The sequence below is a fragment of the Dipodomys ordii genome, unplaced genomic scaffold (assembly GCF_000151885.1).
Source record: "Dipodomys ordii isolate 6190 unplaced genomic scaffold, Dord_2.0 Scaffold1, whole genome shotgun sequence".
NCBI lineage: Eukaryota > Metazoa > Chordata > Mammalia > Rodentia > Heteromyidae > Dipodomys > Dipodomys ordii.
In genome coordinates, this window is record NW_012267217.1 from 57,392,827 (window position 1) to 57,419,706 (window position 26,880).

The 26,880-nt window shown below is 35.6% G+C and overlaps 1 protein-coding gene across 2 annotated transcripts in view; it reads right to left on the bottom strand.

Moving 5' to 3' along the window:
* The window catches only part of Cul3 (cullin 3), a 60,262-nt gene extending 42,225 nt beyond the window's left edge, over window positions 1-18,037 (bottom strand). The window contains exon 1 of one of the 2 annotated variants that reach the window (XM_013010107.1): window positions 17,840-18,037. In XM_013010107.1, coding sequence (XP_012865561.1) covers window positions 17,840-18,037 — 198 coding nt within the window. Of the gene's footprint in view, window positions 1-16,609; window positions 16,691-17,839 lie in introns of those variants that run through there. The other variant, XM_013010115.1, reaches the window with a different exon arrangement.
* Window positions 18,038-26,880: the final 8,843 nt, after the last annotated feature.

Genomic DNA, 26,880 nt, shown 5'->3' on the forward strand with positions numbered 1-26,880 from the left:
GGGCACTGTCCCTCAGCTCTTCAGCTCAAGGCGAGCGCTCTACCACTTGAGCTACAGCGCCACTTCCACTTTTTTTCTGGTGGTTTATTGGAGATAGGAGTCTCACGGTCTCTCCCGCCTGGGCTTGGCTTTGAACCGTGATCCTCAGATCTCAGCCTTCTGAGTAGCTAGGATTACAGGCGTGAGCCACCAGCGCACGGCTTATATTTTATATTTTTTAGGCCAGCTCGCTCTATTTCTCCACAGCTAGAATTACAGGAATACATACTGTTGTCTATCTTAATTGCTGAGATGGGGGGAGGGGTGTCTGAGTAAACTTTTTGCCTCTGCTGGCCTCAAACAACAATCATTCAGATTTCTGCTTCCCTAATAGCTGGAATTACAGGCCAGAACAATAGCAACCAGCCTTTCTTCAAATATTGTTTATTACAAATAATCTGTACAAATAATCAAAACTTTTCAGGTTGAGGAGAATCTGAAGTCATGGTTCTATTTGAAAACATGTACTATATGTACTGAGATTCAATAAAATGCCATTCCATCGTAAATCAAGTAGAAATGGATGCAAGCATCAAAGACTCAGAAAACATTCAATAAACTATAAGTGAAAAAGTTTACAGTGAGAAAATTTACTAGCCAGGGGATCTGGCTAGTTTTTTTTTTTTTTCCTTATATATTGGGGGAGTGGGGCTGGGGAAACAGATTATTCAATTTTAATGATACGATAGTACAGAGTCTACACTGTGTTCAGTATGAAATCTACTAGACTAAACCACATAATTGAGATATTTCACACTGTTTCTAGCACCAAGCTCCCTAAATCTAACTCCCTGTAACTGTTCCATAAATATGTTGACTATAACAAGTGGCAAACTTTCATGTTAATAGTTTATAGTACTATGTTAATAATTTACAGTACTATGTTAAACTATATTGATAAACTATGATAAACTATAGATAGTACTATGATAAACTATACTGATAAATATATTGATTTATAATGATTTCAAGACACCAGCAAAATACAAAGCATTAAATCTAACGACAGATACAAATTTCAAAGTAGCTGATAGTACAGACACAACTAACAAAAAAACCATGCTAAGTTGGTGCCTACAAAAGTTTTCACCAGACATCTTATATTTGCATTTAACCACTAACTTATGATTAACAATTAAGTTAGAATTGTGACAATGAAAGCTAGGTGTGGTGTTATATCTCTGCAATGCTAGAACTCAGGAGGTAAAAGCCGGAAAGATTTCAAGTTCCAGGCCAGCCTGGGCAACACTGCTAGAATAAACTACTGCATACTATAATACACACAAAGATAAAACTATATTGAAGATCCCAGAATATGTAACCATCTAATTGTTTTTTTTGGTCAGTCGTGGGGCTTGAACTCTGGGCCTGGGTGCTGTCTCTACCACTTTTGAGCCACAGTGCACTTCTGGTTTTCTGGTGGTTAATTGGAGGTAAGTTTCATGCACTTTCCTGTCTGGGCTGGCTTTGAACTATGATCTCTCAGATCTCAGCCTCCTGAGCAGCTAGGATTACAGGCCCATTCCACCAGTGCCCTGTCATCTAATTATTCTTAATGTAATACTTTTGTTATAACAGCAAGTTAAATGTAAATCATATTAAAGTTATTCTGATTTTGGAACACATTTTAAGTTGGGAAATGATTTCTAAATGTACTTGGCACATTTGTCCAATGAATAAAAAAAACTAATCAAAAAACAAACAAAAAATCCTGATGGTATAAAATAAAAATATTTTCTTAAAAAAATTGTTATTATGGGGGGGAGGAGATGGGAAGGGATGGGAAGGGGAAACAAAGGAGGAGGCATGCTTGATAAGAAATGTACTCATTATCTTGCCCATGTAATTGTAACCCCTCAGTACGGTATTTTCACAATAAAAAAAACTATTATTGATAAAGGTGATGTATGGGCAGTTACAGTTACATAAGTCAGGTTGTATAGTTCATTCCCACACAGTGTCTAAGTACCACTGAAAATAAAAATATTCCCTAAATCACTGATTTAAGCACTTTAGAATAAAAAAATACTAAGTACACATATAATAACTATTTATACCTGGATTTCTGTAAAACAAAATGAGATCAACTAGCACAATGTGTCAAAATGACTAATCAATACCAGTCAACTACCAGTAAGATAATAATTAGGAGCTAACTTTATTATTTTTGTATGTGCATAAACGTATCTAAAAATAAAAAGCCTTATAAAGTTACTGCAATTCCCTCTTAATTACCTAAGTCATTCTATGTGTAAAATAATCTTCCTGTAACATTTCCCTAAAATTTTTTTTCTAATACATAAAAAGTGAAGAATAAGTCCAGATGAAACAAAAATTCAGCTTTTATGATTGGTAAAATACGCTTTAAAATAGTGTCATATAAACAGAAATGTACAGTAAGTGAAAAAACATGTAAAAATTTTATTAGTATCATCCACAAAGTTGAAAAAGAAAGTTGGGGCAACAGATGAGTGTGTGCAGTAACACTGCCTATATTATCCATTAACCATTATTATTTTGCACCAGCAAGACCAATGGTAAGAAATCTTGGAGAATAAAAAGGACTAGAGATAAAGTTCTACTGGCATTATGATGGAAGAAAACCTATACTGAGGTTATCCACATACACAGTTAGAATTTGAAAGGGGAAACAAGATCAAGGGTTGAGGGTTAAGATGAGACCAACTGAAAAACAATGAAATAAGTACCCAAAAGAACCATGAGAAAGTAGTACAGAACAGTAGCTCTATCTGCAGCGAACTAAGATTGCTTAAAGAACTTTTTAAAATAAATTTTAGCCTAGAGAATGAGAAGACAAGTCTCAGACTTAGGGAAATATTTGTAAAAGACTATTTGTTACATTTTTTTTGTGTATTGTAAAGATGCTATACAGAGAGGGGTTATAGTTACATGAGTAAGATAATGAGTACATTTCTTGTCAAGCATTGTTACCTCGTCCTTTTTCTCCTACTATCCATCCCTTCCCTCTTCTACCTTCCTCTCCCACCTCCCTCCCACCGTAAGTTGTAAAGTTCATTTCCAACATAATGTCTCGTGAGTCTCATTGTTGCAATGGGTCATCTTGTGTCCTTATTTCAGCATTGTGCTATTCCCCTTCCTCAACCCAAATTAGATAAATGTCTATACAAGACGCAGGATACCAAAATCAAATACAGTGACATCAGGGAATATACCACAGGGGAAAGAACATACAAAAGAAACAAAAAAAAATCACATAGTTCATTAAAACCAACAGCAACAAAGGAAAACTTCTTGTATCCATATCTTGGGGTTCACTTCACTTAGCATCATCTTATATAGTCATATGTACTAAAAAGATTTTTCTATAGAAGACTATCACCAAAACTATACAAAGAAGTATTAAGACGTAATAAAAATGAACAATTCAATTTAGCAAATGGGCAAAAGGCCTGAAAAGATACCTATGTAAAAATATGTAGATGGAAAATTAGGATAGGGAATTACAAATGAAAACAACATTCTACTGTATATGTATTAGGATGGCCAATATAAAAAAAAACCACTGACAACACCAAATGCGGGCAAGGATGTGGACCAAACTCACTGCCAATTTATATGCGAAATAGTACCTAGAAGACATGCTGCTAACATACATACAAGCAATCACACTCCCTCATATTGACTCAAATGAAAACCATGGACAAACAAAAACCCAACACTGTTTATAGCAGCTTTATTAATAAACCTATAAGAACTATGATGTCTTTCTACAGTAAAGAATAAACTGTAGTATACACAGACAATGGAACATTATTCAGCAGTAAAAGGAAATTAACAACCCATGAAAAGACAACCAGGAAAGGTAAGCTAATCTATATGATGTAGTAACATTCTGGAAAAGGAAAAACAAAGGGACTGGGAAACAGAATTGGGTTGTAATAGGTTAGGACATGAAGGCAGAGCAGTTAGTATATTTTAGAAACCCACATAACAGATTCACACCAAACCTCATGCAAACTAAGGATTTTGTTAAACTATGGCCTAATAATGACTAGGTTCACTAGTTAACAACTGTACCACAAGAATACAGGAAATTGCTGTACTTTCCACTTTATTTGGTTATAAACTAAAACTTCTCTGAAAAACAAAATCTACTTAATATAGTCCAACTTGGAGTCAACCAAAATCCAACGACAGACAATAAAGGCTACTTTAGCAATTCTGACACAACACACAAGTTTAGAAAACTGCTGGCATGAAAGAATCACACTACTCATTTCTGCTGATTCACTCTGCATAATTTCTTCAACATTAGTATTTTTACATTGTTGTAACAGCATTCATGCAATTTGGTGCCTGATGTTTTTAAAAGCTATTAATTACTTTAATACTAATCTGTGCTTCAAGAGAACACTAACTACTTGTAGCATATTTTCAAAGCATCATCTTTAGGAGAAAAAGGCTATACTACAATGAAAAACCAACTGCCAACCTAATTTAACCATAATGTAAAAATAGTGAGTTAGAGTCCAACCTTTTTTTTTTTTTAAAGCTTTGTTCTAGAGATGCTGTTAAAACAAAATGAAACAAAAGCTATCAACTAAGAGAAAAATAGAATTTTTAAAATGGGCAAAAGACTTCGACACTTCATCCAGAGGAAAAATCACAGAAAGCAATTTTGCCTATCAACAGATGGGTCCACCATTACTCATGAGAAGATGCAAATTAAAACCAGATGACCCATTAGAATGGCTAAACTAAAGCAAGCTAACATTATCAAGTGCTGGCAAAGATTTGAAGCAACTGGAACTATGAGCACAAATTGGTACAGCCTGTACAGGAAAAGTTTGGCTGTTCCTAGGTAGGAAGTTAAATACACTTACCAAATGACTCAGCAAATACAAGCATTTAAGCTCAGAGAAATGAAAACTTATATTTATGTTTACAGCAGTTCTATGCATAATAAGCCATATTTTTTTTAAAAGTCTTTCAAAAAGTACATAGGTAAATGGGTAAGCAAAATGACACATTCATACAAAGGCATATCCCTTAGCTTTAAAAAAGAGAACAAAAAGGAAAGCATCAGTGGCATTTCTAACAACTTGACTCAGTATCAAGATAACTGTGCTGAATAAGGTTCTGGAAGCCCAGAACAAACAGCCGAGGCCCTAAGTTCTAACTGCACAATCTCACGCAGACACACACACACAACTGTGCCAAGAAGCTAGTCTCCAACCATTACAAACTGTTGTTCTACTTATATGATATTATTATTTTTTTTAATGTTTGGGCTCTTCTTGTTTTGTTTTAGTGACAAAGGCTTCACTCAGTATGCAGATAAAGTTTGTAATCATCTTGCCTTTGCCTCCAGAGTAGATTACATGTGTGTAATACTATGCCAAGTTTATATGACATTCTTGAAAACACAAAACTTTTTTTTTTTTTACAGCAGGAAGAGGCACAGCACTTTGGAGGTAAAGGAACTGCTCTATTTTCATGGTGATAGTGAAGTTATCCACATGTTAAAATTCAAATAATTGTACATAAAATAAAATTCAACTTTGTTACGTATTAATCTTTAGAAATTTCTAGTAATTATGATTCTCAAGTTGGGTCCTGTTAGCATAAACTATGTCATAAACTTAAATGCCAAGCAATGACCTCTTAGTTTGGGTATGCTACATAACAATCCAAATTTGTTATATACTCTTCCTTCCATGAATATAGCATTTTCCTTTGCATTTTTTCAACATTACATCCTTAGGAAAAATTAAAGTAGTATTAAGACAAAAGGAAATCATTTTGAAATAACATAAACCTCTTCATGATCAATTAATATCCAAACTGGGTGTTAATGGCTTATGTCTATAAAGAGGTTTAAAGACAGCCCAAGTTAAAAAAAGTACATGAGACTCCATCTTCCAAATAACTAGCCAGGCTGGGTAAGTGGTTCAAATAGTAGAGGGCCAGGCAAGCTAGCATGTAAAACCTTGAGTTCAACACCCTCCCCCAGCAATACTGGCTAACATAAAAAACCTAAGCTTCAGGATCCATATTAAATTAAATCAATCTATGAGTAAGGGAAGGAGTATGGGAGCTGACTAGAGATGGTAGGAACAAGCATGAACATGCTCTGCTCAGTTTTCATATCCAAGCATCTCCATGGATTGATGAAAAGCTGAAAACAGGGATTTAATCTGCACAGTAGCCTTCAGCAGGCATCCTCTATAAACACTAATAATGTTACCATTAGTGAAAGTATGTTCATTCACCCTTTAATTTCAATACATCAAGCAAAATTTCAGTCATCCAATCTTAACTACAAAGTGAATTAAAACAAAGAAATCATCACATCGCACAAATTATTGAATTTAATTCTAAACTTCATCAAAAGTATAACAAGATCATATAATGATCACTGACCCCAAAAAGACAAAATTTGGGACAAACATGCAAAGCTGTAAACACAGAAATTTATACCTAACATTATTTATGTATTTCATTACACTGAAAAACAAATTATGCACTAGAAACATGGAATAGGACATGGATAACATGGACTACATGCTAGTGAAAAAGTAGAATAGAGTGAAAGTATGGCCCAGGTGATAGAGCACTTGCCTAGTAACACAAAGTCCTGAATTCAAACCTTAGTACCACACACAAAACAAGTGCAAGAGTTGTAGAATCTGTAGTATTTTAACATTCACCCAAAAGCCAAAATAATGAACATTATTATTTGTAGACAAGCGTGCACAGAGTAGTTACTAACTAGGACCCTGACTAAAGTCACTTTATCTATTTAGTCTATGCCCCTTCTTACCTATATGACTGTGACTGATTGGATCAATGTATTATGTGCAACTATTTAGATGATTGGCTCAACAGAGAAGACTCTACTACTCCTGATTATTTAAATTGCTTTTTTTGTTTTGTTTTGTTTGTTTGTTTTTTTCAATCTGGGGCTTGAACTCAGGGCCTGGGCACCGTCCCTGAGCCTCTTTGTGCTCAAGGCTAGCACTCTACCACTTGAGCCACAGTGCCACTTCTGGCCTTTTCTGTTTATGTGGTACTGAGGGATCGAACCCAGGACTTCATGCATGCTAGGCAAGCACTCTAACACTGAGCCACCTTCCCAGCCCTTAAATTGGTTTTATATAACATTTTAAAGGGTCTTTCTATAATTTTAAAAGATCTGAACCATTCAATGCCTCCTAAGTACTTTTCTGGCCTAAATTAACTCTACAAAATGTTGCTTGTTTCATTTGATAAAGCCAATGTAACATACCACTATGCAACATTTACTGTGATCGATAAAAACAGTTATCTCAAGTAACAGTATTTAAATTTGACTACTGTGCTAATCATGTGTGGTAATGATTAGCTTTTGTGTCATTTTACATATTTTTCAAGTTAGTAAATTTCATTTTTCCAAAGAGTATAGTAAAAGAATCCTAAAAGACCTCAAAACAGTTTCTACTTTATCAAACCTGAATAATATGGTACAGATCTAACAATAAAAGTGGCTTACTAAAGCAATGAGTCCTGATGGGAGGCAAGCCTTGGGATACAAGCCATCTCTATCAATCTGACAAAAACAGACTGAAAGAAACTCCTCCAGAGCCCTTTCCCTCAACCTGAGAATTCCTTACTTGAAAGGTTAAGAAGACAGAGCATGTCTTCTTACTTCCATAGAAAGAGTATAAGCAAGCACACACCCAGTGAGTGGTGGCAGCAAAGGATCACAGATGACTGCTACCCTTTCCTCTAAAAGACAGAAATTCCTACCTGACTCGAAGAACTCTTCAGAGATTCTTAATGGTCAAACTCCAATTTATATAGTCAATAGAAGTGTACTGATTATATACCAAACATAAGTCAATTGAATATATAAATATTATGATAGCATATGTCCTATTTTCCTGATTGCTGTCAGAAGATTTTTCTGTAACTTTACTCAACTGATAATATAGCTTAGCTTTAAGGATTTTACAAAGACCACATTACTTTAAATTTCAAATCAAATATGCCTCACTTTTCACCCTTACTTTTTTCTTTAAATGTCATAAAGAAACAAAATCCTAATATCAGATATCTATTACTCAAAGATAAATCTTTCCCCAAACTTACAATTCAAATACTTATAACTGCTTTCAACAAGCAAAGCTAGATGGTAGGCACTAAGAGAGGATACAAGATACAATTATCCACTTTGTAATTTCTACAGGGAAAGAGGAGGAGCCTAACATTAGGATTAATGTGATCTTAAGAGATGTTACGACTTCAGGGAGGCACACAGACAGTATGTGTACCCAATATCTTTTTATATTCATAAATAATCTGCAACATCATAGGCAAATTTGTTGCCAATTTTTTTTTTTGGATCAGGTTGTGGGACCTGAACTCTGGCCCTGAGCGCTGTCCCTCAGCTCTTCAGCTCAAGGCTAGTGCTCTACCAATTGAGCCACAGCGCCACTTCCGGCTTTTTTTCTTTTTGCTTATGTGGTGCTGAGGAATCGAACCCAGGGCCTCAGGCATGCAGGGCAAGCACTCTACCACTGAGCCAACTTCCCAGCCCTAGGTGCCAATTTTTAAGATGCATTTTTGGTTCAAATGTTCATTGAAATTTAAAAAACAAACAAACAAACAAAAGACCTTAGAAAACTACAACTCCTCTGAGTCTAAAATGGTTTCATAAGCCCAGTGCTAGAGGCTCAAGCTTGTGATACCAGCTAGTCAGGAGGCAGAGATTTGTAGATCATGAAGGAATAAAGAAAGATAATTCTTCACAAATGGATTCCACTAAAAATGATCATTTTTAACGTACTCAATGATTAAGATAATAAAAGATACACTGAAAGCATATTACAGTTAAACTCTGAGCAACACGGACTGTAAGTGTGAATAAAGTAGTAATATATATGTAAACCATGTAAATTGACCATTACCATTTCTACTCTCTTGCGTACCATGGAAAAAATGAGACACAATTTCACAAAATCACTAGGAACAATTGAATCTCAAAACAAACAAAAGTTCCAAGGTACATAGTTCCAATATCATACTGAGTATCTGAACTGTAATTAGATTTTGTAACTTAACTTGGAGAGGTAGAATATTTTTTTATACCAGAAGATAAAAAGAATCTCAACAATCTATGGTTATAAACCACAGTGGTTTCTATACTGGACTACTGGTATCTTGAGTTTTCATTTAAACAGACAATCAATGCAAATTACAGAGAAAGAGAAACAAAGATGAACAAAAGGTCATATAGCTCATTCACTCATCTATTAACATCACTAAAACACCAACTCAAATGGGGGAGTGGGAGAACAATTGTTCTCACAGCCTTTGCCTCTACTCAGCACATTATATAAAAGAATGGCTAGTTCTTAGTATCAACCAATAACATCTAAAAACCTGGTTCTTACCTAACAGCAACTTTCTCCCAACCCTTCAATGAATGCAGCTATTCATCCTCTCAACTCTCTCTAATGGTCTCTACTTTTTGGAGGACTATCCTGTTCATACTCAATCCGCTCACTCCACATACTGTCAAAAGATTTCTTATTTAGCTCACAGCCTTTCTTTTCTTTGATTACTATCATCACCCAAAATCACTTCAATATTCAACATAATTTGTTTTTTCTAATATCAGTTAGTTAGATAAAAATTACAAGACAAGATGGCAAGAGAACTGAATTGTCAGTGCAGCATTGAAAATGGTGCTCATGCTAACTACATCTTCATTACAGTCAATCTCTTTGAAAGGTTAAAAACAATGCCTCTTTCACCAATGAAATAAAATTTAAACTCCAAACAATACTTTGGCCACCTAGTTTAATTTTTAACACTTTCATTTCCTACAAATATACTTATTGTATCTACACTGATCTACTGAGTATGCATCATATTTCCCTACTAGGACTGTGTCTTATCTTTGATTACATGATGAATCTCCTAAGATCCATCCAAAATGATATCTGCTTTGTATCTTACCCTGAATCCCTCAGCAAAGTCCCCTTCAACTCTGATTACCACACTAAAACTATGTTTCTTACTTGTAGGCATCATGTCTTACTTATTTGCTGGTGGCCAAAATAAAAAAGAAATTTATTATCTGTGGGGTTGTAAGCTGAAACTGCCTTTGTTAATAAAAATCTTATTCCTAACTCATCAACATTCTTAATTTACTGTTATTATTGGACTTATATATTATACAAAAGCACATTAAAAGTGTCTCATCCATATTTGCCTACAAGAGAGGGAAGAACAATAAAAATTTTTATTATAAAAATCTACTTAAGTAACTGGCCTACAAAATGGTTCAGAGCTTACCTTGAAGTTACCAACTTCATTTCCAGAGGCTTTAGTAGTACCCTCACATACCATCTTAATTTACCTATAAATGAATATAACATTTAAAACACTTGCTCTTCTCCTTCCCCCTCCTAAAAATGGAGAGAAAAATCAATATATTCAAAACATAGCTTACAAAGGGATGTCATTTTCAGCATCCCTACATACAAAAAAAGATAAAATGTTATTTGTTCTACAAATAAGATTTTTTCAATTCACAAAGAAATTTAAAGAAAACCATTTAAAAATTCAAACTACTAGGCTGGAGGCGTATCTCCACGGTAAAGCCCCTGCTCAGCAAATAAGAGGCCTTAAGTTCGAACTCCAGACCATCAAAAAAACCCACAAAAAACAAAGCACAAAAAGGGTTCCCTTCCAGGTTCCACTTTCCCTACCTGCAAAACAAAGAGCTTGGAATTTAAATTAGGATTCCAAGACACAGATCCAAATATGTATTCCAAAGCCTACCACTTGCACAAAGGCAGGGATCATTGCTTGATATATTGAAATGCCTAAATCAGTCATTGGCACTTTAATAGGTCCCCAATTGGCAGTTTTCAGAAGAAATATGCTCTGCCTTCTTCTCAATCGTTGTAAAATATTACTCAAATAGGCTATATAGATAGGAAGACTTTGAAAAAAATCATTGAAGTAAATCATTTTATCAATAAGAAACTGCTTCTGGATTTAAAAAGCTAATATCCTTTTTCTTCTGCTATTTTTTTCCCAGAAGAAAACAAAATTTCCAAGTACGTGAATTAGCTTCCATAGGCTCATTTGTGATTCTACCATGCTATTCAATTAGCACTACAAAGTGTTGCTTTGAAAGATGACATATCTAAGAAACGTGTTGGGCATTAGGAATAATAAAGTTCTTGCCAAATTAAAACTAAAGTTCCCCCTCTCACTTAAATAATTAATAACTGAAATGGTTTTAATTTACTCATATGACGGCACAGAATATGGAAGGTAAACTTCAAAAACTATACCATTGCTAAGTACCAATAGCACAAACAAGCCAAGTGTAAATGACTCACACCTATAATCCAGCAAATGTGAAACTAACAAAGGAGCATCCTAAATCCCGAGCTATCCTGGGATACACAGTACAGTGGCAATGGAAGAGATGGCTCTACCCTTAAACTGTACACAAGTGAGGGGACTGATCAGTATTTCTGAAGTTATTGCTGTTTCTCAACACTTAAAACACACACAAATAAAATATCCATGAAAAGCTGTAACTGAAAAATGAGCTGAGTCTTGTAAGTACTACTAAGCTTTAGGAGCCAGGTGTGGTAGTATACAACTGTAATCCCAGCTACTCAGGAGTGGAAAGCAAGAGGTTCACTGTTCAAGGCCCATAGGCAAAAGCTAGGGACACTGTCTAGAAAAACAAAGTAAAGCAAAGACTGAGGTTATGGTTAAAACGGCAGAGCACTTGTCCAGGAAGCATGAAGCCCTGAATTCAACCACAATTGTGGGAGTGGGGTGTGAACCATCCACTAACATAACATTCTAGCCAATTTCAGTCTCCACTACAATCTTTCATCTATCAAAACACATAAATACTTGGAACTCCTCAGGTTCCAGCTTGGATCTATTCCTTGTCTCTGTTGTCCTCAGAGTACCAATAGCACCTTAAATACCATCTATACATGTTTACAACCCCACATTTACATTTCCAGTTCAATCTTCAGAGAACTGGATTTGCATATTCAGTTTTATAGGCATCTTAAAACTAATCTGTCCAATAAGTAGAATCACCTAGGTAGCTGTCCAAAACTCTAAAACCAAAAATTATTTTGGATTCTTCTCTGTCTAATTGTTTACCATAAATGAGCAGGATCACATTCCTTCTGTGTGTGAAATATGCCCTGGATGGGAAAGCTTTTCTGTTACCACTGTCACTATACTATGACTTACCTCAGCCACTGCATTACTCCTTTCCAGTGCCTTACACTTCACTCAAGTCCTTTAACTTGTTCTCTACACAGCTACCACAGTAACATTTTAAAAATTACACCACAGCATGTACTGCTTAAAATTCACAAATGGCTTCTTACCATGCATACAAATAAACAGTACAAAGCCCTTCTGCCACAGCTTCAAGGACTGCCTGGCATAAGAACTTAGGATTTCCTCATCTGTCCCATTCTTCCCTACTACCAACTCTTAAACTCTCCATTAACAGACTTTTTGTCAGTGGCTCTGCTCTGGGAAGGATGGCCTGCTGCCTTTTACAATTTTACAAAAAAAAAAAAAGTTTTATTGGCATCCTGACATACTCACTAACAGATAGTCTACTACTGCTTTTGTATTAGAGCAGCAAAGCTATGGAACTGTGACAGAGGCTGCATGGCTCAAAAAGAAGAAAAGAAACCAAAACTTTAAACACTGTCTATCTGGCTCTTTATAGGCATGTTCTTCAATTCTCTCTTCTACTGCACACTTTCTCATTACAACATCCAGTTTAAACACCACCACTGCAGGAAATAACCCTTTCCTGACCTATGTAAATGACTTATCTTTTTACCCCTTGTTCCTCTATTACAGTAGACTATTTTTATTATATTTAATAACTTATTTTAGAATCATTACTTTATTACCTGTTCCATGAATGCAGTGATCAAGTATGTTTTGTTTATCAATACATGTGTTATGCCAAACTCAGAGGCTGGCAAACAGTAAGCAAATTTGGATGCTGAATTATCAGGATATAATTGAGGCGCTGACAAGGTAACAAATAAAAGTTCTTATAATCTGAAAAGAACATTTTTTCCTCCAATATAACCAAGCTTCCTAAGTAACTTTCTTTAGAAAACAGGAGGAGGGAGGACTGTGAAACTGAAATGTTTCCATATTTACAAAAATAAGATTTTTCATACAGCATGGTACAAAGGGTACATCATATCCTGTATTTTGCTTTGGGTTTCAAAAATGTCACTGAATTCCTTGGGTTTGTTTCCTCAAAGACGACACTGTTTTAAATGATGCACTACCAGAAGTGAACTAGAAAAATAGCACTTGGGTTTTCTGTACCTGTTTCTATTGTAACCCCAGTGACCTTTGTGGAACTTCCCATCATCTGTTGTCTGGCTGGTGTCCTGCTCTATTTTACAACCACAAAGAAAAAAAAAGTCAATATGTTCACTATTTTAAAAAAAGTTCATGTAGCACCTGTGTGTCTTTAATTTATAACAAAGCCTAGAGACAGGTGCAAATAGTAAATTCTCTCTTGTAACCCAGAACTCATTGTTGAGTAAGTTTTGGTACATGTACAAAGGAACGTGATTCCTACAATAGTTGTAAGGATGAGGCTATTGTTAACTCATGAAGGTTGGTTCTGAAGTAAAAGCTTTAAAAAAAGGGGGGGGGGGAGATTCACTATTCTTACTTTGAAATTACCAAAAACTACAAGAAAAATCAGCCCTGATTCTATTTTTAAGTTCTATTTCCTTTTAATTCTTTGATATAGAAAGGTGGATCCTGCATATCTATTTATATGTACACATAAACTATTATTTTATATATGTGTATGTCAAAATGTGTATTAAACAAAAATGAAAGCAGGGATACCACCCGGTTCCAGAAATTTAATTGACATATGGAAATTAATCAGAAAAAATATACAGAAACTGGTACCTTCCCCAGAAACTGGTCAAATGAGTATAAAAGAAAAACAATGAAAAGATATATCAGATGCTAGAGATTTATCAATGAATATATGCAAGAAGGAAATATATGCAAGAAGCATACAGACTTCTAAATTTAGTAAACAAACTTGAATACATGTCTTGGGAATGTATTATAAAAACCTATTTACATTTTGAAATGTTAGTTGAATGTTAATGTTCACCTATAAATTCTTATGCTGAAACACTAATCCTTAAAAGGGAGCAGAGCATTTAGGGGGGACTATTATTCTAAGTAACAAGAAAAAAATCTGTATTTATCTATCATCTACGTATCTATCTAGCTCCATCTCTCTATTTTGATCTTTGACTTCCCAGAATCCAGAATTGTAAGAAACAATGTTTGTTTTTAAGCCATCAGACAGCATCTATCATGGCAGCTCAAGCTAAGACAAATATAGGACCTTTTTAAACAACTTAGTTTCTATCTCTAATTTCTCATGGCATTATTATGAGTTCATTGTCTTCTAAAATATGAGTTAAAGTTCAAAAATCATTCACTTAAACACTGACCTCAACCTCTGGCCTCCACTCTCACATTTTGCATGAAACAATTCTCAACCATAACACATGACAAAGATATGTGTTCAGATTACAAGCACTGCTTTAAAAAGGAAATAGAAAAAAATACATTCAACTCCTAATATTTACTTCAATTGACACACTTGTCAATTCCTTAGTATATTTCTCACAAGAGCTATTCCAAAACTCCATGTTACAAGTGTAGAACTGTGTCCATAAAGATATGGTTTATTAGATTCAACTAACTAGAAGCACTTTGCCAACCTCAACTTAAGCACCTCATCCTTTCATCAATTCATTCTTTCCTCAGAGCAGATCTAAAGAAGTATAACGGCTCAACCTGAAGCCACGACACCTGAATTCATATCCAGTTAGGCTGGTTACTATGTGTAACTGTGGTTGGTTATAAATTACCAATTCCCTGTGCCATAGTTTCTTTGTAAAATAGAGATAACACTATTACTAGGTTGTGATCACTGCCTAACTTAATATGCAAAACAATCATAAAAGCAATAGAACTGGGCCTAACCCACAGCAAACACAAAGGAATAGTTATGAAACATAACCACTCCCTAAAACTTCAGACGAATTTGAACATGCCTTTCCTTCATATTATATTTACTTCTCTACTGTTAACCCCATAATTTTTCCATATCTAAGACCTCAGGTGATATTAAGCAAAAGATGTCTCTACATTTTTAATGCTAAACTTCTTAAACTTGCTAAACTTCTTAATCTTCTTTACACCATAGTGAAGGCTCTTTAGCAATCACTTCTCTTGGCTCTCGACTTTTTTCATTATCTGAAATCTAACATATACTTCTCAATCTATGATAGTCAATTCCAAATTGCTTCGTCTAGTCCTGAGTTCCTGCTCTAGCTTTACACAGGTACTTGAACATCTTTATGACTCACCATTTTTCTCACACATAACATGCTTTTCTACGGAATTTTCCAATATAACAATTGTCAAGATAACATAAATAACACATAACAAAATCTATCTATCATTACTTCAAGTCATTCCAAATCATTTTTTTCCACTCTGGACTTCACAATATTTCTGGGGAGAGGGGCATAATTTTCACATAATTTTCAGCCCAATCTTAATCTAGAATTTCTGACACCTATTCATTCCTAACATCCCTTTTAGCCAAAAATTCTCCAGGTTTTGTCTTCAGTAAACCTTCTCTCAAGTCTACATTTATATATATCATTATCACATTAATCTCCAAATATTGTTACATTATCACCCACTTTAAAACTTCCAAAAATCACTACTCGGTCCAAATTTCTTAGCCTGGCACTAAAATTTTGTATAATCTGTTCCTGGAGTACTCTGTAACGCTGTTACTCAGGAATCCCTGTTAAGTATTGTGTACCTCTGTCAAACTCCACTTACCATCTAAATGTAACAAGTTCACCTCTTTAAAAGCATATGCTCTTCTGCCACTCTGGAATGCCTTCTTGCTTTTTAAAGACTTAGTTCAGTTTCTTCCTTTCCCATTAAGTATTGACAGTCCAGGTAATTTCTCCTTCATTCTAAAATTATTTATTCATCTATACATCTTATTTGCCATATACTTACATAGTGCTTCACACTGTTATCTAAATATGTCATCTCTCACATGAATGTATAGACAATCCCAGGATAGCTTAGTATAGTAAGTATCTCCTTGGGTTCCAGTATTTCTTAATTGAAAACTTTGAATAAATAATAAAGCTTCAACAAAAAATATGATTGTGTGAAGAACACAACCACCTTATTTCATAAAATACTAAACTACTTGGGTCATGAAATCTACCCCCACCACCTGCCCCCTTCAAGAGAAAGGTGATATAGCAGGAAGAAGTAGAAAGTTGCTATTTTATATCTACCACAGTAATAACTGATGAAACAATCATCAATGATTGCTAAAATCATCACATGATAGGGTCCTAAAGGAATAGGTTATTCAAAAAGTTCTGAATAAAACCAAACAGATTATTAATTACAAAGGGAAAAATGGTACCTTCACAGTGAAGAAATCTGGCGAACACCAAGTGATCAAAGTTAACATCACCAATAATGGGATAAACTGACATCATGTGCCTCCTGATGTGATGCACTGAGGACACAACATCACTATGTATTATTCCTGCCAAAAATGCATAACCTGAAACTAGTCATGAGGAAACAATCAGACAAACCAAAACTGAGGGATGATCTATAAAACACCTGATATATCCTCTTCAAAAAGGTAGAAGTGCTAAAAGACAAAGAAAGCCTAAGGAACTGTGTATGTGATCCTGGATAGAATCCTGGAGCAGAAAACAAAGGACATCACTGCTGCACAGGATAACTGGTAGAACAGTACCATACAAATATTAAAACACTTGATTTTGATCACAGTTTTTTGATTTACTATAAAATGTTGTAATTCTGAGGGAAAAGGTACAAAGCATTATATACAATAAGTAAAATCTAAAACTTTTCTCTATCATTCAAAAATAGTAACAGTTAAGAACAAAAACAACGGGAGGAGTTGCAATACTGTGGCAAAATGTTAACAAATGGAATATAGTACACAGAAGCTCTTTATACTACTCATGAAACTCTTTTCAAAATAAATTCAAGAAATACCCTAAAACAAAAAGTATAGAAAGTTTCTATAAATTTGTGATGTTATATTTTAACAATCTTAAAGCAAGACACTATAGTAAAGTTATTTTAGAGATAAAATAACATTTTATTTGTAGTTTGCTCTACAAAATCACTTGTTCCAAAAGATATATACTTTTGGGATCATAAAACCATTTTTAATGTTAGTCTATCACTAATTTATCTTAAAAAATTCATTTATCACAGAACTTAAAGTAAGTAAAGTTAGTTTCTATTGGTTTATAGTCTATTGTAGTTTATTTTTCAAATATACTAAAAAGGAGAGCTAAAATAGCTGGTTAAAATGTTAAGAAAAACTAATTTTATGTAACATTAATAAACACTTGTAAATCACTTAATATATATTTTATTGGGTGTGATTATCAAAGATTACAAAATTCATTTTCCTCCAATTATCAAAAATTCTTATGCAGTCAATTTTAAGTTCTGAGTAAAGTCTTGTATTATTCAGGTATGAATCAGTAATTTCTATAGGCTTCCTGGAGACTTTAAAAAACATATTACAATCAAAATATAGTATGGTATAAAGGATTTGCTATAGTCAATATTGTATTAACAACAGTCCTTTAAAGTTGGATACCTTATTTATGAGATGTTCGGTAACAACTTCTCTTAGTCCAGTGTAGAGCTTTTCTCCATGTTTATGCAAAACCATTGTATATGCATTTCTATATAGCTCCTCAAAACTAAGACCACTGTTATTCTTACGCTGGATTTCTTGAATTGCATTTTTCAGAAGGTCCCAAATGCTGTTTACGTATTTTTCATCCATGGTCATCTGTAATATCCAAGAGAGAGAAGAGACAAAAAAAAAAAAAAAAACAAAAACCAATGGTTGAGATGTTTCTGCATTTGTCCGTATAGTAAATATTTTGTTATAGGACTATGATTATAAATCTCATGATTTATAAGGATATTAGAACCTATTTTAACAAAAGAAATATATTTGTTTCTAAAGCTAGTAAAAGCAATTCTCTTGTCTTTTAAGACCACCTCCTCCATTTTTACCCACAGAACTCTACCTTAAATAATATAATCATAGTTCATCTATGTACCTTAAGTGTACCAACCCTTCCACTATCATTCCATGTACTTGCAATGCTGAATCCTAATAGCACATGTCCTCTTGTGCTCCTGACATGAATTTATACAATTAAAAACAACACATACCCAAATTTATTTAACTGAGGTCTAAATTCAGGACCACTAGCCTCAAGTGTACCTTCCTGCAATCCTACTTTTCTAATCTACTGATTCCACTTTTTTCCTGATTCCACTCTTCTAGGTAATTTCACACCATCTCTTATATGCTCACTCTAGGATAAGTGATTTCTATTCTACTAGGAAAATAGAAAACAATCTGAAGCACTGCATGAAGTTCGACATATTCAATATGGTCAGATTATACCAGTATCATCTGCTAGTTCTTATGTTCAAAGCACCAAGTTCTTGTACTTAAGTGAAGTAGAAGGGAGCACAAATAGAAATCTCATAGTAACATTTCTGAAATGTACAATATCAGGCTCCACCCCGGGCCCCACAAAAACAGAGTCTTCATTTAAACAAGAATACTATGACGAGGGCAGGGGGACACAGACACACAGACACACACACAGACACACACACAGACACACACACAGACACACACACACACACACACACACAGGAGGGGAAAAATTAAGTCTGACAAAGTACTTCCATCTTATAAGGTGGCTTTCAATTCTATCAAGAAGGCCACCAGGACTTTTACATCCCTCAATCTAACCAAATCTCATTTTACTTTACCGATACCAGCAGCATTTGACAGAGCTGATCGTTCTTCCTTAAAACAGATCCCCAACCAGGGTGGGTGCTTCCTGTTTATAATCCTAAGTACGCAGGAGGCTGGGAGATTATGGTTCAAGGCCTGTGCAGACAAAAAGTTCCTGAGATCCTTTTTCATTCCATAGCTGATTGGGGATCATCTGTCATCTTAGCTATTCAGGAAGCATAAATTAAGAGGATCAAAAGGCCTAGGGCACAAAGGAAGACTCTTTCAAAAATATCATAAGCAAACCAGCTAGGGGCATAGCTTGAGTGGTAAAGTGCCAGCCTAATAACTACAAGGCACTGAGTTCAAACTTTAGTTCCACCTAAAAATATTTCCTCACTTTTGTTAGTCTATTTACTGGTTCTTACTCATTACCACAGTTTCTAATCCTAAATTTCATGGTCTGGATCTCTGGATCTCTATCAACACTCAGTTTTTAGGTAAAGTGGATCTCTTCTATTCTCAGGTTTTTAAGTTAACCTCAAATTTTCTATACCCTGTTGCCTTTTCCCTTGCACACCAAAATCATATACCTAGCTACCAATTCAATTTCTAACTGAATGCATAGTAAGTCTGACAAATTTACCAAATACTGTGTAAGTTCTAATTTTTTCCCCAGGGTCTTCTTGTCTTACAGTTTTTCCAAAAGAACAAATGTCTACACTTCATCATTCTAGTTACTAAGGAGACACCTCACTTCCAGCCTGACAAGAAATACTGTTGTCTTTACCTTCAAAATACATCCAGGGTATAACCCTCTCACTACTTCCACTGCCACCATAATGGTCCAAACCACCATCAGATTAGGCAAACACTCTCTTCACTTTTCTGTCTGCTATAAAACATAAATGAAATCTTATGACCCCTCTGTTCATTACCCCCAAATGACTTTTCATTTCCCTTGGAATTAAAGTCAAAGTCTCACAACGCCTTATTCATGCCATTACTTCTTTTGTTTGTTTTTTGGTCATGGGGCTTGAACTCGGCCTAGGTGCTATCCCTCAGCTCTTGAGCTCAAGGGCGAGCACTCTACCACTTGAGCCACAGTGTCACTTCCAGTTTTCTGGTGGTTTATTGGAGATAGGAGTCTCATGGACTTTCCTGCCTGGGCTAGCTTTGAATCACGATCCTCAGTTCTCATCCTCCTGAGTAGCTAGGATTACAGGCCTGAGCCACCAGCACCCCGTTATGCTCTTACTTCTTAATCCATCTCTTTATTCCTTGTTCACACCATTTCATACACACCAGTCTCCTAACTATTCTTTAGAACACACAAACTGTTTGTATTTATTTGATACTCTTTAGAATGCTCTTCACTTGGATATTTGCATGACCAAATGAACCAAACCTCTACTTGTTACCTCAGAATCAATTTTTAAATGTCCATTCTATGTATAGAGTATCAACATCCCCTCACTACTGACCACCAAATTCAGTCTCATTTCTTTTTTATTTTCTTGGTCTCTCTTCCCCAAATGTCAGCTCCACAAAGACTATGTATATGTGTATGCATATATGAATAATGTAAGTGCACATATTCACTGTGTGTACATGTATGTGTGTATGAATGTACACACACAGTGAATATGTGTGAAAAATACATTTACACATAAGCAACAGTCCTATAGCTTGAACTCAGAGCCTGGGCTGCTTGAGGCACTCTGTCACTTGAGCCATAGTTATACTTCTGGCTTATAAATGAAGGTAAGAGTCTCAAGGACTCTCCTGCTCAGGCTGGCTTTAAAACAGGATCCCAGACCTCAGCCTCCTGAGTAGCTAAGATAACAAGCACTTGGCATGATTTACTTAAACAGCTGAATTCCTTAGTTCCTATCTATACCTGACACCTATCAGCTGAATTCCTTAGTTGCTAAATCTACACCTGACACCTAACAAGCACTGCTGAGTGACTTTCTGCTGATATTTGACTAAGAAAACCTTGAATTAAGTAACACTAGTCAGAATATAATTAGGGATTATACCATCTCACTTGAACGCAATAAAAACTATTGAGCTAGCTCAATCCTAGCCAAAATTTATTGACAGATATGAATGTGCAAGAGCAAGTTCTCTCACTCTAGCTAGAAAAGAAAAAGATCAGATCAATTGTAAATCAAGAAGATCCTTAAGCAGGTGATTCAAACTAAGTCTTATTTTAATCTTTTATGTGGAGTTTTGTTTTTAAGGCTTTAATAGATGTTTCTTTTAACCCAAGTCCTAGTCCATCAATGACTTTTACACAAGTTACTTAAAAAAAATCTACCCCTACATTTAAAAAGTGCTGTGTATTTTTTTAACCAGATTCCCTTATACACAGAATAACATTCATGTAAAAAGGTACAGGTGTGGACCTCTATGTAATTTTTCACCCCCCCAAAAAGTCGACCATGTAGCGGTACACTGGTGGCTCATGCCTATAATCCTAGCTACTCAGGAGGCTGACCTCTGAGGATCACAGTTCAAAACCAGCCCGGGCAGGAAAGTCTGTGAGACACTTATCTCCAATAAACCACTCAGAAAACCTGAAGTGGTGCTGTGGCTCAAGCAGTAGAACACTCACCTTGAGCTGAAGAGCTGAGGGAAAATACCCAGGCCCGGAGTTCAAGCCCCACAACTGACAAAAAAAAAAAAAAAAAGTAGCCTATATGACAACAATGGTCTCAAATACTATGTGCAATCTGGTTTTAGTTTGCTGACAGAATATATAAAAGTTATAAGTAAACTAAGACATTTTCTCCTGAAATTGAATTAACAAATATACAAAGGAGAATATTAAAAACAATTGCAAAGAAAAAAGTTTATCAATTCCAGAGATTCCTATATTGCTACTGGCTGAGCAACATTTCAAGTGGTTTTTTTTAAGGTCTTTAAAGACCAATATAAGCTAGGAAAACCACAAAATGTCTCCATTCAGCATAACTAAGGTTTCTATAAGAAACTAAAGAAATTTTAAAATATAATCAGGAGTCTTCAAGTATTATACAAGTACTCTCATATTATTACAATAAAAGAACTAATTTCTACAAATATAAATTAAGAATATTACACACATACGAGGACATATCCAAGTGTACACAAACATATTAACTGAAGTATAGTATATGCAAGAGAGAATTCAAATAGTGTAATCCATTCCTTAGGAAAGTTCAGTCCAACAAAATAAATACCAGGAAGCTGGTACTTGAGATGGGGGTTTGAGGGATGTCAAGTAGAGAGAGGGACAGATGAATGAAAACAGGAGGAGGAAGAATGAAGTGATTAATACTCAATGCATATCCTAGGAAACTAGAAAAATTGATGGGAGGGGAAGGGTTGGGAGAGATGGGGGAGAATGATGAAAGGGATGATATCGATTAAGATGCACTGTACTTAAAACTGGCAAGCTGAATAGAAATCCCTTTTGACAACTACTTAAAAGATAATTTTTAAAAACTTTTATTTATTTATTTTTATTGTGAAAATACCATACAGAGGGGTTACAATTACATGGGCAAGATAATGAGTACATTTCTTATCAAGCATTGTTGCCTCCTCCTTTGTTTCCCTTTCCCATACCCCCCTACCCCGGCTACCTGATCCTCCCCCCCACACACACCAAAGTTGTAAAGTTCGTTTTTCGACATAACGACTTGTACATCTCATTGTTGCAATGGGTCCACCTGTATCCCTATTTAAACGATTTGTTTTTTCCCTTCACCTCCACAAATTATACCAACATCAAATACAGTAAAAGCAGGGGTTATACCGTGGGGGAGGGACATACAAAGCAACAAAAAAAAATCATCTTATAAATATGTTAGAAACAATTGCATGAAAGAAAAAAAACATTTGAATACTTATCTTGGGGTTCATTTCCCTAACATCAACTTATCTGATCTTTTCTGCTTGACTCAGACATACACTGGTTATTGCAAATAAAAACGATGATTAGATGCCACGAAGTAGGTGTCAATGCCTTAACCATATACATTGTATGAAAGGAGAGAAGGTTAGCACTTCCCTTGACAAGGATGGAAGATGCCCTTGGGCCTGACAACACCCATACGATTTAAAATTTTTTAAAGAGTTGTTTCATAAGCCAGGTGTTGGTGGCTCATCCCTGAGATCCTAGCTACTAAGGAGGCTGAGATCTTGAGTATTCCCCGACTCTTCTTTCCAGTTAACCATGCAACCCCCACCGCCCCCTCCAAAAAAAAAACAAAGCTGGAAGTGGAGATATGGCTCTAGTGGTATAGCACAGCTTTAAGCACAAAAGAGATCAGGGGCAGCAGCCAGGCCCTCAGGTTCAAGCCCCACAACTGACCAAAAAAAAAAAAAAAAGGAAAAAGAAAAAAGTTGTTTCATACTCCAAGACTATATTGTACTATTATTTTGTGTTCATGTTTTACAGATAAAGCAATGTTTGGGGCCAAAGAATAGCTATATTTCTTTTGGTGACTACCAAAGTAAATACTCTCTAATGAAGGGGAAAAAAACTCAACAACATTAAATAATTTCCTCAAAAATCACAGAGCTGGAATTAAAACTCAAATACCCCCAAATCCAAACCATTAGACTCAAGTACATCACTGTACTTGCATTGAAAAGCAGTATCAGAATGTGACTCACTCATTATCTGGGTAAACACAGTACGGTGTAATAGCAGAGGATACAGATTTTGCAATCAAAAGACCTGTGTCCATATCATGGACCATTACTCACTAGCCATATGAACTTGGGCAAATTATTAAGCTCCTGTGAACCTAGATGTCCTCATTTGTAAAATGGGTTTAATAATATTAATTATCAATCTCAAAGGATGGTCAGGAAGGTTAATTAAGACAGTAGAGGTGGCTTAGCAAAGCCCAGGACACAGTATAATCTATCACACAAGGTCTAACAGAGTGACTGACTACAGAATCTCCTAAACTCTCATCAACATTCATCAAATAATCAGAAAGGAATGTAGCATTTTTAAGCTTTGCAGATACATAGATATGAGCTAAAGCAAAAACACACAGGAAGAGCATAACTTTATCACATAAAACATAATGTAGTTTTCTTTCAGAAATATTTTTCTCCTTTTTGTCTCATTTTCCTAGACCTATATAAATAATTTTCAGCCCCATTACTCTATCCCTACCTCTTTTCATTCTTGCATTGAGTCTTTATGTATTTTCATTCAATATCATGGTTACAACTTCCCATGCATGTACAGTTCCAAAACTTAAGAAACGTTAGGTTGACTACAAGGGAGTCTAAACTATATACAGCATTTCATTTCTGGAAAAGAAAGAAAATTCTTAGGATTTTAGGTGCAATTTTTTTTGGGGGGGGGGCATGATCCTGGGCCTTGAACTCAGGGCCCGGGCACAATCCCTGAGCTTTTTTGCTCTACCACTTGATCCACAGCACTACTTCTGGATTTTCCCATAATTAATTGGGAATAAGAGTCTGAGGGGAGCCAGGTGCCAGTGGCTCACGCCTGTAATCCTAACTACTCAGAGACTGAGATCTGAGGATCGTGGTTCAAAGCCAGCCTGGGCACAAAAGTCGGTGAGACTCTTATCTCTAATAAACCACTAGAAAACCAGAAGTGGTGCTGTGGCTCAAGCTGTCGAGCGTTCGCTTTGAGCTGAAGAGCACAGGGACAGCGCCCAAGTCCAGAGTTCAAGCCCCATGACCGACGGAAAAAAAAAAAAAAACAGTCTCAGGGGGTTTTCTTGCCCAGGCTGGCTTTGAACCACAGTCCTCAGATTTTACCCTTCAAACTAGCTAGGATTACAGGCATAACCACCAACAAGCACCTGGCAGGATTACCGAGTTTTAATCAAATTTCCAAAGTTTAGCCCACATCTTAAAAGTAAGATACATTACTGGTTTATGTTAATGGCTCTCCTATCTATATGGCTAGCTCGATTTTCCCCAAAACCTAAAATTATTTAACTACCTACTCTGCATATCTCCAAATGCTCCAGACACACGTGTACAAATTCCTAGGAAATTCATCATCCAAACCTGCCCAAACCTTTCTCCTGTATTATCTTACTTAGTTATGACAACACATACCACCTAGTTTTATAAAATAGAAGCATAAACCTTCCCAATGTTCCTGGTCCAAGCCCTTCAATGAAGCAGAGATGAGGTGGAAGTAAGTACCTTAAAGAGGAATACATCGTGCAAGATCTAGTTGCATTTTTCCATTTCTGTTGCTGTTCCAGAACCTCCTCCCTTACTTCCCATTCAAAATTTACTTTATGCCCCCCGTCTGTCTCTTTACATGTTCTCTTGTACCCAGCTCAGATGTCATAATCTCTACGGAACTGAACTGTTCCCTGGCCTCCTCAAAATTAATGATTCTCACCAATTCCATAGTACTCATGATATATCTATCCCATATTAGGATAGACGTCTTCTAGATCATGAGATTCTTGAGGTATTTTACATTTTTCTTCATCTCTTAGATGATGATAAATGTCTACTGAATGAATACTATTTTGCCCATAATATACCAATGCAATTTTGAAAATGTTGATAGTTACTCGTTACAATGGTATAGAAAATCATCTGAATGTGCCTGTCTGTAACAACTTAACGTTTAAATATTATTTTCAAGTGCAAGTAGACAATTCTCAAATGCACCTATCAAAAGCACTCTTTTCCTATTTACTTTAAAGGCTTTAGAAGGGTGTTAATTTATTAATATTAAATGTATTAATATTAATTGGAAAAAACAGAACAGAATATGCCCTTCAAGAGACATCAGTAAGCTACAGTCTGTCTTTCTCTAAATAAACAAGTCCAAAAACAACAGAGTAAGTGAAATAAGGTGCCAACAGAAATCTCTCCATATAGACGATTTGGTTCTGGCATCAAACATCAACACTAGCAAAATAATTGTCACATATAAGCTTAAAATCTACTGATCAATCCTCGATACAGGAACATTAACTGTAACTGAAAGGCTTTTTTGAAGATTTAATGTTCAACTCTCAATAAGTTAACAAAACTTAAGCTGTACTTCACTAAGTGATAATATTTAAAGGTTTCAACTTAAGTATGCTTTAAAGTATGTTTTCTTATAAAGTGGCAGTCTAATAAATCATTTAAGCAGGATTTTTTGGGGGGGTCGTGTGGCTTGAACTCTGGGTCTGGGCGCTGTCCTTCAGCTCTTCAGCTCAAAGTGAGCACTGTACCGCTTGAGCCACAGTGCCACTTCTGGTTTTCTGGTGGTTTATTGGAGATAAGAGTTTCGTGGATTTTCCTGCCTGGGATGGCTTTGAACTGTGATCATCTGGAGCTCAGCCTCCTGAGTAACTAGGATTACAGGCATGAGCCACCAGTGCCCGGCTCTTAAGCAGGATTTTAATCTCATTCGTGACACTGATATGAGGTTTGCAGTAACTGTAAAAAATACACCTGGTGGCTCAAGTCTGTAAACCTAGCTCCTCAGGATGCTGAGATCTAAGGATGGTGGTCTAAAGCCAGCAGAACAACTCTTTGAGAGTTGTATTTCTAGTTACTCGCTAACAAGCCAGAAGTGGAGCTGTGGATCCCAGCCCAGGATCTGAGTTCAAGCCCCAGGACACACACAGACACACATGGACACAGACACGGACAGACACACAGACACAGACACACACACCTCCAGGAAGGAATGCATATGAACACCAAAGTTTCAGCTTTGTTCTATTTTAAAACAAAACAGTAAAATAAGATGTATGTACACATATTCACATTTAATGTACACTAATTAATTATGAGATCCATATGCAACCCTTCCCCAAGAAGCTCAACTTATAAAGCAATCAGAAAGCAAGCAAATTCACTTA